Source organism: Leucoraja erinacea, chromosome 35 (genome assembly GCF_028641065.1).
Source record: "Leucoraja erinacea ecotype New England chromosome 35, Leri_hhj_1, whole genome shotgun sequence".
Taxonomy (NCBI): domain Eukaryota; kingdom Metazoa; phylum Chordata; class Chondrichthyes; order Rajiformes; family Rajidae; genus Leucoraja; species Leucoraja erinaceus.
The window spans coordinates 1,225,081-1,241,718 of record NC_073411.1 but is presented as its reverse complement, the minus strand read 5'-3'; the positions used below and the strand labels follow the sequence as shown (position 1 = coordinate 1,241,718).

General features: G+C 48.4%; 1 protein-coding gene across 1 annotated transcript; it reads left to right on the top strand.

The window, feature by feature from the left end:
• Positions 1–8,010: 8,010 nt before the first annotated feature.
• Positions 8,011–15,866, top strand: LOC129713151 (astacin-like metalloendopeptidase). Its single transcript, XM_055661984.1, has 5 exons — positions 8,011–10,631; positions 10,708–10,815; positions 11,676–11,737; positions 13,854–13,947; positions 15,179–15,866. Exons 1-5 carry the CDS (start codon positions 10,535–10,537, stop codon positions 15,298–15,300), a joined length of 483 nt encoding a protein of 160 aa, XP_055517959.1. The 5' UTR covers positions 8,011–10,534; the 3' UTR covers positions 15,301–15,866.
• The last annotated feature ends 772 nt before the right edge of the window (positions 15,867–16,638 follow it).

Below are 16,638 nucleotides of genomic sequence, written 5' to 3'. Positions count from 1 at the left end.
GTGAAGGGAGGCCAAAATTGGCGTAATGTGCTCCCTCTTTCGAGTTCCGGTTAAAAGGCGAGCGGCAGCATTTTGGACCAACTGGAGACGAGCCAACGAAGCTCGTGAGACTCCAGAGTAGAGTGCGTTACAGTAATCCAGCCGAGATGAAATAAAGGCATGGATTACTGTTTCAAAATGCTGCCGCTCGAGAATGGGCTTCACCTTTGCCAGCTTCCTTAGGTGAAAGAAGCTGGACTTAACCACTGCGCCTATTTGTTTATCTAATTTAAAATCACCGTCCATCATAAAACCCAGGTTTAAAACTGTTGGCTTTACGAACACTGCAAGTGGACCCAAGTCAACAGAGGGAGGTTCACGGCAGCCATTAGGGCCGAACAAAATCACTTCTGTCTTTTTTTCGTTAAGTCCACAGATAACCAGTTTGGTTTTAAAGCTAAACATGGCACTGACTTATGCATATATGCCCTAAAGGAGATTGTAAACAAATATAGAGGCAAAAACTCTTCAATCCTTATGTGCTTTATTGAAGCTTCCAAAGCCTTTGACCGGGTTAATCACAGAAAGCTGTTTGGTAAAATGAGTCAAAGAGGGGTGCCTAAATACATTGCTAGAATTCTGGCCTACTGGTATGCCCACCAGACTATGCAGATAAAATTGGGCAATAGGGTCTCAGCCCCATTTGGGGTTAGCAATGGTGTTGGACAAGGGGGAATTTAATCTATATATTGATGATCTGTCTAAACAATTGAAAGCCTGTAACACTGGGTGCATGATTGGTAATATTTTAGTGAACCACATTATGTATGCAGATGATCTTGTGGCTTTAGTCCATCTAGCACTGGTCTCCAGCAGCTCCTTACTATATATTCTGTGTATGGTGTGGAACATGACTTTAAATATAATGCTAGTAAGAGTGCTGTTATGATCTGTAGAACCAAAGAGGATAAATGTCTAAAATTTCCTGATTTTAAATTGTCTGACAATAATCTTAGCGTCTGTAATAAGGTAAAATATCCAGGGCATATTATTACAGAACAAATGACAGATGATGAGGATATTTATAGGCAACGACGCATGCTGTATGTACAGGCGAATATTCTCTTGCGTAAATTTGGTGCGTGTGCAGATGTGGTGAAGATGTCGCTATTTAGAGCATACTGCACACCACTCTACACTGCGCACCCGTGGTCGAACTATGGAAAGACAAGTTTGCAGAGACTAAAGGTGGCATATAACGATGCCATGGGAACAGTGCTAAGGAAACCTAGATGGTGTAGTGCCAGTAATATGTTTGTGGCTGCAGGAGTCAGTACTTTAGAAGCTATCCTAAGACACCACATGTATAAATTCATTTGCAGGATAAATGACTCTAAAAATGTAATTATTGTGGCCTTGACAAACATAAGGGTTAGCACTACACGCTACGAATCCCAGCTGTGGATACACTGGTATCGTTGTCTCGTTGTAGAACATTGATCATTCTTTTAATCTGGATTTTTAACATGTATTGTGTTTTAAAAAAATGTATATAATTTATGATGTTTTTATAAGTGATATACTAAGATTTTATATGTACTTTATGATATTTAATATGCAATGCATTTTTTATGTAATGTTGCCCCCCTTGTCTGGACCTCGAGTCTGTAATAAAGTTTATTATTATTATTATTATTATTATTATTATTATTATTATTTTATTATTATTATTATTATTATTATTATTATTAATACATTTGAACTTAACTTGATGACATTTATACTCTGCCTGTCAATTGATGAAGGTAAGCATGTCAGGTGTCTTCTTCACTTGTGTGGCCACTTTGAGTGAGCTATACACTGGCGCTCCCATCTACATCATTGCTCCTGCCATTTACTGTCACAATCCTCCTACATTTCCCCACATTTCCAACTGATATATATCCTCCATCCTTTGCAAATTGTCCCCATTATCCACAACTCCACAAAGGTTTTTGTTTGCAAACTTACTAATCAGCTCACCTACATTGTAGTCCAATTGATGTGGATACATCACAAACCACAGAGGTCCCAGAGTGAACCTTGTGGAACTCCACTGGCGAAAGACCTCGTCACAACATCTTCTTTCCACTGCTACCCTCTGTCCTTTATGACAAAGCCAATTTTGTTTCCAATTGACCAATTCACCGTGGATCCTATGTGCCTGATGTTTGTGGATCAACCTACCATGAAGGACCTCATCAAATGCTTTGCTGATGTCCGTGTAGACAACATCCACTGCTCCACCGTCATTGACCATCATTGTCCTGGTGGGGGATGGAGATGTAAAGGGTCTGGATGTCCACGATGAGGCAACGGGGGTGTAAACAACTGTGTCACACAATATAAGATCCAAGATCATCTTTAATCAGCATACAAACTTTAGCGGTACAGCGGGTTGTTAGTTATCAGAACATCATGACCGCTTCCAAGACTGAGCAGTACAGGAAGTCGGTGTTATCAGAACTGAACAAGGAGGAGGACACAAATGCAGGCTCAGACACAGGGCAGATCAGTCTTCAGAGTTTAATCGGTCCAAGTCGGTACACAGGTAAGCAAAACAGAGGCAACAGTACAATCTAGGAGCAGGCAAAAAACAGAGGTCGAAAAACAGGCAATGGTCGAGGTCACAAGATTTCTAGAGCTGGAACGAGGTGTGATACCAGTAGAACTGGCAATGGTGTTTAGTGATGCAGGGGATAACGAGACTACTATGATTGATAGTTATGCATACACCAATCTACAGGGGGCCTTAAAGTTGAAAGTTTAGTGAAGAGCCGAAGTTATGCACGTGGTGTGTCTCCGAAGGCATGTAGTAGGTCGGAGGGGACCGGGGTTAGGATGGAGTCGAGGTATTTGGAGATGACTTTAGTGGGGCAGGATGGGTCTGCCAGAGCAGTATTCTGTGTGGACTTTGAGGAGGAGGCAGAAGGGGGCAGTGTGGGGGTGGGGAACAATAAGGTTGGAAGCTGTGGAGGGCAGATTGCCAGATGTGATGAGATCAGAAACAGTCTGGGAGATGATGGCCTGGTGTTTGTCTGTGGGGTCATGGTCAAGGGCTAAGTGTGAGGACAAGTCCGAGAGCTGATGCCTGGCCTCAACACGGTAGAGTCATGCCGGACCTTGTTGGTGGGTTTAATAACAAGGCTGGGCGGAGGGTTTTGTGGTCAGGGGGGGTAAGATTGGAGTGAGTGGGGGAGGGGGAGTGTGGAACATGTCAGATGTGGATTTCCCCAGTAACAACTGCTCCTATCTTCTCTCCTCAGACTCTGCAGTAAGATGCTGCAGATGTTGTACCAATCGGTGGTGACCAGCGCCATCTTCTTCACTGCCGTGTGCTGGGGCAGCAGGGTGATGGCCACGGACATCAATAGGATCTACAAAATCATCAGGAAGGCCGGCTCCGTCCTGGGGGCAGAGTTGGAGTTGGATTCATGGGAGATTGGTCTTGGAAGGGAGGATGCTGCTCAAACTGTGGAGCATCCTGGACAATACAGCTCACCCCCTCCATGACACACTGGTCAACCTGAGGAGCTCCTTCAGCAACAGACTGGTTCCACCAAGATGCAGCACAGAACGCCACAGGAGATCCTTCTTCCATGTGGCTGTCAAACTGTACAACTCCGCCCCCTTCTGTCGTGGGGTAGGTTGAGACTGACTTCCCTCCACCACCACCCCTCCACCCCCCTCTCCCCAATCTTTCCACATCTCCCACACCTTTCCACGCGTCACTTTAATTTCATGTTTCATGTATTTTATTTTTTATGATCAATTTCCCTCCTGGGATAAATAAAGCTCTATCGCATCGTCCCGTACAGGGGGAATGTCAGACTATATTGGGGAATGTTATGGTCACCCACCACAACAACCCTCGTTCCATAATCTCCACCTCCCACTGTGTGTAGGAGGTGTATAATTTAACCCTTCATAGTGAATGCACCTTTCCTATTCCTGTGCCCTACCCATGTCTCTTCACCAGATGGTGCCTGCCCCTTTAATTGCCACTGTGACAGATTCCTGATCAGCGTGTTGTGTCTATCTACAACTAAACTGTGAACTAATGACAGCCTGGATTGCACGAGGGACTTGGTGCGTTATTTTGTTTTAGCTTTTTGATTGTTTTCTGTAATGTATTGAACTTTTGTTGTTTATTTCACTATCTATAGCGTACTGAGTTTAATAACCTGTTGTGCTTCAGCTACAAGTAAGAATTTCATTGTTCTGTTTTAGGACATATGACCATAAAACACTCTTCACTGCACTCTACTGATCTAGCTACTGTCTTCCCCTGGGCCCAACCTGTTAGTAACCTGTGGCCCTGCTACTCTGATTCCCAGCGTGGCTCGTCTAAATATTCCACTGCTTCCCTCTATTCCCTTCTCCCTCACATGCATCTCCAGTCTTCCTTTGAAAGTATCCAGTAATATTCGACAAGGAGTCCCAAATAAAGGAAAGGCGATTTTTGTGATTCACAAGTTGATCATTTCAATGTTCCCATCGGCCCGGCCAGCCCAGACACCATGACATTCACTCACCCAGTGGGGCTTCAGAAAGTGGTGGCTTGGAGCCTTGTGTTGTAATTTGAGGATGTAATCAGGGGTTGTTGATGCATTGACAGAGTTGTTTTGAGATGAGACATGAAGCCAAGGTTCTGTCTGCCTGAACAGTCAGATAAGTTGTGTAAGAAGGAACTGCAGATGCTGGTTTAAATCGAAGATAAACACAAAATGCTGGAGTAACTCAGCGGGCCATGCAGCATCTCTGGAGAGAAGGAATAGTTGAGGTTTCTGGCCGAGACCCTTCTTCAGACTGGGTGATGTTTTGGGTCAAGACCTTTCTTCACTCTTCTGAAAAAGGTTCTCGACCTGAAACATCACCCATTCTTTCTCTCGAGAGATGCTGCCTGTCCCGCTGAGTTACTGTACAGACTTTGTACGTTCTCCTGTGACCTGCGTGGGCTTTCTCCAGATGCCCCGGTTTCCTCCCACACTCCAAAGACGTACAGGTTTGTAGATTAATTCGCTTTGGTGAAGCGTAAATTGCACCTAGTGTGAAGGATAGTGCTTGTGTACGGGGCAATCACTGGTCAGCGCGGACTCGTTGGATTGAAGGGCCTGTTTCCGCACAGTATCTCTAAAGTCTAAAGTAAAGTGTTTATTCTTCACTGTTCAGGTAGTTTAGGGGTGTGGCGCAAGGATGGGACAACTCAGGGGGGAAGATGAAACATGCCCGCTCGGAGTCAGGAGGCAGTGGGGCCATTGGAATCGGTGTTGATGTGGGGACTGAGTGTGGTACCTCCATGTTTACTGATAACATAATGGTGGTGGCAGCGTTACGCTCACAGAGAAAGCAGAGGGAGATATAGATCAGCTATGATCACATTGAATGGCGATGCTGGCTCGAAGGGCCGAGTGGCCTACTCCTGCACCTATTGTCTATTGTCTATAGTTAGTTAACTGAAAAGGCAATGATCTGGCAAAAAGAGCATCTTGTGATGGGAAACACAACAGGTCAGGCAGCATCTGCGGAGGGAGAATCAGTCAACATTTCTGATGAAAGTCGCTGCATGGAACTGAGATAGAGAGGAAGAAAGTGAGTGTAAGTGACTAGCGGAGGGCAGTGGGGAAGTGTGTGGGGGGGGGAGCACGGTGGGGCGAAGTGAGGTCTGGGAGCTTGGACAGTCTGGTCCACAAGGACATGCCAGCAGAGCAGGAGAGAAGAGAGTTCAGCAGTAACGGCCTGACCCGACCCAGGCACAATAATGGAGTGGGGAGATTCGATGAGTAGTCCTGTACACTCCAGTATGTCCCGGCAGAAGATGGGGTGATGTTCCCCAATATTGTGTCGGGTCCCCTGTGGTGACAGGGCAGGAGGTTGGTCGCAGGAGCAGTGGGATGGGCAGCACAATCTCAACATCACGCCTGTGCTCCATAAAATAGTCACCTCATCTGTATGTGGAGGAAGGAACTGCAGATGCTGGTTTAAACTGAAGATAGACACAAATGCTGGAGTAACTAGCAGGACAGGCAGCATCTCTGGAGACAAGGTTTTGGTCTGAAGAATGGTCTCGACCCGAAACGTCACCTATTCCTTCTCTCCAGAGATGCTGCCTGTCCCGCTGAGTTACTCCAGCATTTTGCGTCTATCTTTACCTCATGCGTATGTTGCTTCTCCAGTGTCATGAACTCGCCCAGTTACGCAACAGAGCAGGCCCCATGGCCAAAGCACCAAGCTGTCTACAGGAGTTTGACCCATTTACCCACAGTTGACTTATGTCTCTCTAAACCTTTTCCAATCCACAAACCTGTTCAAATGTCTTTTAAATGTTGTAATTATACAACATTATGACATTCTTGCTATTGAGGGAGTGCAGCGTAGGTTTACAAGGTTAATTCCCGGGATGGCGGGACTGTAAAATGCTGAGAGAATGGAGCAGCTGGGCTTGTACACTCTGGAGTTTAGAAGGATGAGAGGGGATCTCATTGAAACATATAAGTTTGTTAAGGGCTTCGACACGCTTGAGGCAGGAAACATGTTCCCGATGTTGGGGGAGTCCAGAACTAGGGGCCACAGTTTAAGAATAAGGGGTAAGCCATTTAGAACGGAGACGAGGAAACACTTTTTCTCACAGAGAGTGGTGAGTCTGTGGAATTCTCTGCCTCAGAGGGCGGTGGAAGCAGGTTCTCTGGATGCTTTGAAGAGAGAGCTAGATAGGGCTCTTAAAGATAGCGGAGTCAGGGGATATGGGGAGAAGGCAGGAACGGGGTACTGATTGGGGATGATCAGCCATGATCACATTGAATGGCGGTGCTTGCTCGAAGGGCCGAATGGCCTACTCCTGCACCTATTGTCTATTGTCTATAAGTTTAAGGTGAGAGAGAAAATATTTAATACAAACCTGTGGGGCAAGTTTTTTTTCAATCAGAAGGTGGTGGATGTATGAAACAAGCTGCCAGAGGAGGTAGTTGAGGCAGGTATTATAACAATATTTAGAAGATATTTGGAAAGGTGTATGGATTGGAAAGGTTTAGAGGCATGTGGGACAAATGCGTGCATGCGGGGGTGGGGTGAGGTAGACTACTGGGTCGGCTAGGACTAGTTGGTCTGTTGCTGTACTGTATATGATTCTATCACAATGATCCTTTGACTATTTGGGTGACATGGTCACTCAGCAGTAGAGTTGCCTCCTTACAGCGCCAGAGACCTAGGTTTGATTCTCACAACGAGTGTACGGAGGTTGTACCTTCTCCCTGTGACCACGTGGGTTTTCTTCGGGTGCTCCAGTTTCCCCCCCACACTCTAAAGATGTGCAGGTGTGCAGATTAATTGGCTTTGGTAAAATAAACTGTAAACTGTCTCTAGTGTGTGTGTAGGCTAGTGCTAGTCTACGGGGTGATTGGGCTGAAGGGCCTGTTTCTCCCTAAGATCTGAAGACTCTGATGAATGAATGGTCCAGAGCTTATGCTGCTGGTTCACCAACCACACAACAACAAAGTCAAAGTAAACTTTATTGTCAATTGAAATAATGCAACAAGTGGTTACACAGAGGATTGAAATTGCATTTCCCCATACTCCAAATGTGCAAGTAATATTTATAACACAGACAGACTATATACCAATAAAGATAGACAATGGACATATACATTATATAAAATATTCACAGTGTGCCAGAGTGTAGTAAAATTTTAAGGTATGTTATTAAGGTGCAATAATAAAGGTGCAATATAGAAAAGTGCAAATAGCATACTGCAGACATTGAGTTAAAGTTATTTTGACAGTCAGTTGGTCTTTGTTTGTGTAATGTTCATGGAATTTTCTTGAGTGTGTTGAGTAGTCTGATGGCCTGAGGATAAAAGCTGTTTTTGAATCTGGTGGTTTTGCTCCGCTTGCTGCGGTAGCGCTTGGATGGTAGGAGGGTGAACAGTTTGTGTGCTGGGTGGGTGGTGTCTTTGATGATATTGATTGCTCTCTTGCGATAGCGAGATGGGTATAAGTCCTGGATTGCTGGTTGGGGTGATCTGGTGATCTTCTCTGCTGTCCTCACCACTCTCTGTAGGGCCTTCTGGTCAGCAGCAGAGCAACTGCCATACCAGATTGAGAGACTGCTGGTAAGAATGCTCTCAATGGCACCCCTGTAAAAGGTGGTGAGGGCAGAAGGGGGGAGGTCGGCTCTCCTCATCCGTCGAAGGAAGTGGAGGGGTTGCTGTGCTTTCTTGATTAGGGAGATGGTGTTGGTGGACCATGTCTGATCATCTGTGATGTGCACTCCCAGGAACTTGGTGCTTTTCACAGACTCCACTGCACTGCCATTGATGGTGAGTGGGGTGTGTGCTGTCTGTTTCTTCCTAAAGTCCACAGTTATTTATTTTGTTTTATTGAAATTGAGTTGAAGGTTATTGATGTCACACCAGTTGATGTGTTGTTGTACCTCCTCTCTGTAGGCTGAGTCGTCATCGATGAGACCCACCACTGTTGTGTCATCTGCGAACTTGATTCGAATTATGTTTGGCACAACAGTCATGTGTCATCAGCGTGAACAACAGATGGCTCAGCACACATCCACTGTGTCGATCACATCACATGATGCTGAGGGTAGAACATCCATCATTTACCTTTCATCTTAACCTGTCACATCCACACCAGAGTTTCAAGGCCTGGGAACATCAGCAACAGGGTTGATTGCCAGCACACACTGAGCCATGGACATGGACTAGAATGAACATATTTTTCCAGTTGATGAGCGGAGTCGGCAAAGCTGGTGTTGAACGGTGAAGCTGCTCAATGATCCAGCACCATTAATAGTCATGACTATTGTACGTGACAGTTTGACACCAAGTCACATGTGAGTGTGTAGGTTAATTGGCCCTTTGTGAGTTGCCTTTATTGCGTTGGGATCGTTGAGAAAGTTGGATAACATAGAACTTGTGTCAACGGGTGATCGATGGTCGGCGTCTACTCGATGGGCCAAAGGGTCTGTTTCCATGCTGTATCTCCAGCCTAAACCTCAAAAGCTGTTAGACCAGATGATGAAAAACTTAGTTAAAGAGGTTGAAATGTTTAATTGTCTTATTTTTGAATTGAATTGAATTGAATTGAATTGAAAGATTTCAAAGACACGGCTGAAATGGGAACTTCGACCCCCTGAGCTCACACGAGTTCTATGTTGGCCCCATGTTCTCATCCACTCCTTACATACTAGGGGCATTTTCAGATGACCACTTAACCTACAAACCCGCACGTCTCTAGGATGTGGGAGGAAACCGGAGCACCCGGAGGAAACCCTTGCACTCACAGGGAGAACATGCAAACTCCACGCAGACAGCCCCCAAGGTCAGGATCAAATGGGAGGTCTCTGGTGCTGCGAGGCAACGACTCTACCATCTGCACCACTGTGCCGCCCTTATGTGGAGAGTTCCGCAGCTTAGAAGAGAGGAAGTGGATGGAGTCACCAGTGAAGGAGTGACCAGTGAGGACAGGGCCACAAGGACAGGAAGAAGGGGTGAGCTATACAGATAGTTGAAGTCAGGGATGAGAATTGTAAATCTGAGCTGTGGCTTATCTGGGACCAGTGGAGGTCAGGACTGACTCACTTGGTTTAGATTCCTTAAAGTCAACAGGCTGAGCAGGATTTTGAATTGTTTTTCACAGATGAAGGTTGGATGGCTATTCCTTTACCCAGTGTTGAGATGTTTGTTATTTTTGTGAATTCAGAAGCTGGGCTTTGGGCAACGTAGGGATGTGTGGACACTCCATACAACCCTGATATTGTTCATCCTTTCAATGCCAAACTGAGGGATGTATTGAAATGATGACAGTAAGTTGGGTCAACACAGAGATAGAGCACACTCACTGAACACAACGACGCACATGCAGCGCATTAGCTCAGATTAGAGACCGGCTCATTCTTCCTGCATCTCTCTCTCTCTCGGGGTTCACCGCATCTTCTCAAGCAGCAGTGGTAGACACAAAATGCTGGAGTAACTCAGCATAGACACATAGAAAATAGGTGCAAGAGGACGTCATTCGGCCCTTCGAACCTGCAGCGCGATTCATTGTGATCATGGCTGATCGTCCCCAATCAATAACCCGTGCCTGCCTTCTCCCCATATCCCTTGATTCCACCAGCGGGACTGGCAACATCTCTGGAGAGAAGAGATCTCTGGAGAGACCCTTCTGAATGACCTTCTTCGCTCTGACTTTGGCCTTGACCTAGAGAGAGGGGGGGGGGGGAGGATGAATTGGTTTGTTGAGTGAGGTCATACTGTGTAGGAGTTGTCCACACATATATATTTATACGGGGAGAAAGATCAGTTGATCAATTGAGCGCTGATGTTGGTGTGAGCAGTCACTCTGACCAGACTGTGTCGAGCAAGGGTTAAACCCGCCCCAGTCCCTGCTCAACAGGTGAGCAAATTACCAATCAAAGTCGGCAGAAGGACTCAATCTCTTCATATAGCAGAAGGGTGAGATTATCTTGCTTGTGAAGAGTCCTGTCTTTGCTATTACAGAGTCATTGATGCTGAGTATTAATGTCTGGAGTTTCTCCTCAGCTGCCGATTGGAGTTCCAGAATGTGGCGAGTCGTGTGGTTCACGCTGACCCTGGTGCTGAGAGGTGAGGGCTGGTTGTATTTAGTCCGTGTGGGGTTTGGGCTTTGAGCTTTTTAGTGAAGGGCTGTTTCTATTTACAGCGGCGGTGCAGAGCGAAGTACAGGCGCAGAACAGCAAATCTCATGCGGCAGTTGTTCAAGCCAAGAGCGGCCTCACGAAGGAGGATGTGATCGCGGCCATTAACCAGCGTATGTCCCTCACTTCATGTTGTGTGTGACCGGGGGGAGTTGTTGGCTGTTCCTTGATGTTTTTACTACTATTTGTAACATTGGCGGAAAATGATCTTGGGTTCGCGGCTGATGGAGACTTGGGAAGTTACCTGTTGCCCTGGTATAGACACAAAGTGCTGGAGTAACTCAGTGAGGCAAGCAGCATCTCTGGAGGAAAGGAGTGGGTGAGGTTTCGGGTCAAGACCCCTCTACAGACGAGTCAGGGTCACGAGAGAACGAGAGATGTAGACAGGGCCGGGTAAAAACTAGATGCTGTGTGTGTGGGATAACGAGGGATAGAGAGAGAGGGAATACAGGGGTTACTTGAAGTTAGAGAAGTCAATGTTGATACCACTGTGGTGTAAGCTGCCCAGGTGAAATATGAGGTGCTGGTCCTCCAATTTACGCTGGGCCTCACTCTGACAATGAAGGAGGCCCAGGACAGAAAGGACTGATTGGGAATGGGAATGAAAGTGTTTGGCAGCTTGGTCCAAAGTATAGTACTTGAGCCGATTCCTCACAGCGAGTGTTCAGCATTGGTTTGAAACGGGAATCGCAAATGCTGGTTTACAACAAAACAAGACACAGCGTGCTGGAGTAACGCAGCGGGTCGGGCAACATCTCCGGAGGACATGAACAGGCCGAGAGCCTTGCTGAGGCTGTGAAACGTCACCCATCCATCTTCTACAGAGATGCTGCCTGGCCCGCTGCGTTACTCCAGCGCTGTGTGTCTGTATGTTCAGCAGCGGCGTGGGGCTGCGGGGTTTGCCGGGGGCGCTGGCTGTTCGGCCCGTCACCCTGCCTGCACTCACTGCTGCTCACTGATCCTCTGGCTGCAGGTGACCTCCCTCGTGAAAAGATCTGGAGGAGCTTCCTCATCGAAGGCGACATCGTTAAACCCGTGAGTAGTTCCTCTGGCCGTTTGCTGCCCTTTGCCTCTGTGTTCCTGTGGCCCCCGTGATACCGGCGTGTTGCCCTTGTGGCCGGGGGTGGGGAGGGGGAGGAACTGCCGGGTGACCGCGGTCTCTGTGGCTCTTGATCCCAAGCCGGTCCCTCCTCCCCCCCCCCCCCCCGTCACTGTCACTGTGTGGGATGGAACTGCAGATGCTGGGTTGAACCGAAGATAGACACAAAATGCTGGAGTAACTCAGCGGGACAGGCGGCATCTCTGGAGAGAAGGAATGAATGGGTGACTTTTCGGGTGGAGACCCTTCTTCAGTCTGAAACGCCACCCATTCCTTCTGTCTAGAGATGCTGCCCGTTACTGCCCTGCTCCTAGAGACGGACACACGGGGTATTCCGTGACCAGTAAACACTGGGATACACCGGGTATTTCACCGTCTCCGTGTTTACTGCGGGCAGCACGGCTCTGTCCAGCCGGTACACAGTGTTAGTTTGACACACTCTCTCCAGGTAGCGGCACCTTGATACCGGTGGTACCGGCGTGTGGCGGTCATCGGCCGGGCGGGCATTGAGTACACGACCCGCGTAGTCACGGTACACGGCTCGGGTCAGGCCGCGTTTGGAGGATTGTGTGCGTTTGTGGTCGCCCCCATTACAGGAAGGATGTGGGTGGAGGCTTTGGAAAGTTTGCAGAAGAGTTGCCTGGGTTACGGGGGGAGGTTGGACAAACTTCAACTGTTTCCCCTGGAACTCCGGAGGTGCAAGGGAAAGCTGATCGAAGTATTCCAAACCACTCAGGCTTAATAAAGGTGACATAGAAAATAGGTGCAGGAGGAGGCCATTCGGCCCTTCCAGCCATTCGACCCTTCATTGTGATCATGGCTGATCGTCCCCAATCAATAACCCGTGCCTGCCTTCTCCCCATATCCCTTGACTCCTCTAGCCCCTAGAGCTCTATCTAACTCTCTCTTAAATCCATCCAGTGATTTGGCCTCCACTGCCCTCTGTGGCAGGGAATTCCACTAATTCACAACTCTCTAGGTGGAAAAAGCTTTTTCTCACCTCGGTCCTAAATCTGCCCCCTTGTATTTGCCACCAAAGTGGATAACCTCACATTTATCTATATTATACTGCATCTGCCACGCATCTGCCCACTCACTCAACCTGTCCAGGTCACCCTGCAACCTCCTAACATCCTCTTCACAGTTCACACTGCCACCCATCTTTGTGTCATCCGCAAACTTGCTCCTAATTCCCTCTTCCCAATCATTAATATATATGGTAAACAGTTGTGGCCCCAACACCGAGCCTTGCGGCACTCCACTCACCACTGCCTGCCATTCTGAAAAGGACCCGTTCACTCCTACTCTTTGCTTCCGGTCAGCCAACCAATTTTCTATCCACGTCAACACCCTACCCCCAATACCATGTGCTCTAACTTTAGTCACCAGTCTCCCATGCGGGATCTTATCAAAGGCTTTCTGAAAGTCTAGATACACTACATCCACTGGCACCATTTCTTCCATTTTACTTGTCACATCCTCAAAAAATTCCAGAAGATTAGTCCAGCATCATTTCCCTTTCATAAACCCATGTTGACTTGGACTAATCCTTTTACTGCTATCCAAATGCCCCATTATTACCTCTTTAATAATTGAATCCACCACCGAAGTCAGGCTAACTGGTCTGTAATTCCCCGTTTTCTCTCTCGCTCCTTCCTTGAAAATGTGGGATAACATTAGCTATCCTCCAATCCGTGTTTGTGCCACCAAAGTGGATAACCTCACATCGATCTAGCAGTCAGAAGCACTTTTTAGAAGCAATCGGAACAAATTTCCCCCAGGATGGAAATATCAAATAAAGGGCATGGCTTTACGTTGGGGGGGGGGGGGGGGGGGGGGTGGACGCAAGAAGAAGCTACTAGTATCGGGGCTGGTGGCGGATGAGATGAGGGGGTATTTGACCCATTGGGAGATACGCATGGATGTGGGATGGAGATATGGATCACGGGCTGCATGATGCCCCATCCACGCTATTTGCCCGCGTGTTGGTCCCTGTGCCCGTGTGTGTGTGTGTCCGCTCCACCCGCCTCGCTCTCTCTGTCCTCCCCCCAGCTCTGGCGGAACGCGGTAACGTCCAACACCCGCACCTGGCGCAAGTCTCCGGATGGTGCGGTGAGGATTCCCTACGAGATCTCGCCGCAGTATGGTGAGTAGCGGGGAGGGGGCTAGGAGTGGCGGGACGGGCAGAGCGGAGGGTGGGGTGGGGGCGGCGCTTGGGGGCGGGGGGTGGAGGGGGGGCAGCAGAGGAGGAGGGTATCTTCCTGCCTTCTCGGATGGGGGTGGGGAAGAGGCGGGGATGGGGCTCCCTCTCACCACCCGCTAGGAGTGAAGCAGCGAGACCTCGGGCACAGAGCGCTCGCTCGCACAGCGGCACTCGGGGGCGTGTGGGCCGGGCTCGGCACTGTGTTAGCCCGGGGTAGACCGTGGCTGCGAGCCGGGCTACAGTGGGTTAGAGAGTCCCAGAGCGTGGAAACAGGAGCTTCGATCCAACTTGCCCCCATTGGCCAACGTGCCCCATCTACAGAAGATAGACACAAAGCTGGAGCCACCAGCGGGTCGGGCAGCGTCTCTGGAAAGAGGATATATGTAATGATTGGGGACGGGGCCCTTTAGACTCTCACCTGCCTGCGTTTGGCCCATATGCGTCTAAAGCTGTCCTGTCCATGTGCTCGCTAAACGCTGCGATAGATAGCACCTCGCTGCTTGCGTGGACAATGCGGTGGCAAGGTACGTCTAGAGAAACCATCATTGTACAGGCACATGGATGCGCCAGGTTTACAGGGATATGCGCCAAAAGCAGACAGGTGGCACTAGTATAGATGGGGCATGTTTGTCGGCGTGGGCAAAGTGAGCTGAAGGACACGTTTCCACGATCTATGACTGGGACGGTCCGTCCCGCGATGGTGATTGGAGCTTTTGCAACCCAACTGCACCAGAGACGGCCTGTCCCACTTGGGCGTAATTTACGCGTCATTTGCGCCTCATTTACGTGACATTTACGCGTCACGATGCCCAGCATGGTTCCTCTGTTCCTCAATACTCCCCAGCGTGTTACCATTCTCGGTCTATGTTCTAGCCTTGTTGCTGTTCCCAAAGTGAATCATCTCACATTTAGACGGATTAAACAGCACCTGCTACATTGGGCCACTTCACCATCACATTGATATCACCCTGTGGTCTACGACCACCCACAACATAGTCAACAACCCCACTGATCTTGGTGTCATCCACAAACCTGCTGCTCGTGTCCCTATATCCACGTCCCAACCTTTTGCCTCTACACGTCCTTCCATGTTCAGACTCTTCATTTTTCATCTTCATATTTTTAATACGCTGGGTCTGTATTTAAGACTCGTGTTCCTTTCCCTTCGCTCCAGATGAGCAGACCTGCAGTGCCATCCAACGAGGCTTCAAGGACTTTGAGAAGTTCACCTGCATCCGATTTGTGGCTCGCACTAACGAGGAGGACTTCATCTCTATTCAGCCGGTTCACGGGTAGGTGGAGACGCTCCAATGGTCCCTTGGTCTGTGGGTGCAGACGGACACCTCCAGTGCCCCTGGAACCGGTTCCCCAGACCTTCCACTTGGCCCGTCCTGCATCACATACACCGCTGATGTAGGGTCAGCAGCCCCAACACTGGGAGCAGCATCTGAATGAAAGACACAGCATCTCTCGTTGTGCTGTAACCCTGTGGTTTTAATGAGTGGCCTTGTGTTTAATGGTCTAATTTAAATAAACAATAGCAGAGTAGACAAGGTGTTGGTGGAACTTGGCGAATGAAGCAATGTGGAGGACATGGAGGGCAACATTTTGGAATTGAATCCTACTTCAGACCGATGAAGGGACTTGACTCAAAATGTCACCCATCCATTCCTTCCCCAGATGCTGCCTGACCTGCTGAGTTCCTCCAGCACTTTGTTTTTTACTCAGGATTCCAGCACCTGCAGTTCAGTGCCTCCATCGAACAGAAGAAATGGGATTGGGAACAGAGTGCGGCTCCATTCAATGTGCTGGCCAATATTTAACTGGGTGCCACCACTTCCCTGTACCAGCCCCAACCCCTCAACCCCTTGATATCTCTTCTGATCGGTCCTGAATGCACGTCAATTAATCCTAACCCAAGAGGTTTGATTGAATTGAATCCGGAATAAATCGGCAGCACTGAGAGGCCTCAAACTATTGGATTGTTCTCGCTGTAGAATGTTTTTGTTTTACTAACAATGTCCAGGGAAGGGAACGGAACACAGTACAGGCTGTTCAGCCCCATATGTTTATGCCAAACACAATGGCAAGACAAATGAATCCCATCTGTCTACACCTGGTCCACACCCCTCCATTCTCTGTCTGTGGCCAGAGAAAGGCTCCTAAATCCTCCTTTCATACCTGCTGCCTCCACCACCCCAGACAATGCAATCCAAGCATCTGTAAACCCACTCGAAAAATTTGCCCCATGCATCCCTTTTAAACGGCCCTCTCACTTCAAATCAATGTCCTCTAGTATTTGATATTGCCACTCTGGAAGGGGAGAATGTCTGGCTCTCAACCTATCCATGCTCCTTGTTCTATATACGTGTGTCGGGTCACCCCTCAACCTCTGGTCAATGGCATCAGGGACCCAAACACAGAATCCAGTTCAGAGCCCACCCACCGCATGCAGGGCATTGGGGTCTGTGTTGGCATTGCCTGCAGTGGCATGTTTTGCCCTCACTGCCTGTTGCAGTTTCTCCCTGTGTATCTCTTCCTCTCTCTCTCCCAGGTGCTGTGTGTCTGGGGTGGGTGGGATGATACTGTGCCTGTCTCCCTGTCCCCAATGCCTACATTCACTGATCTGTGCAT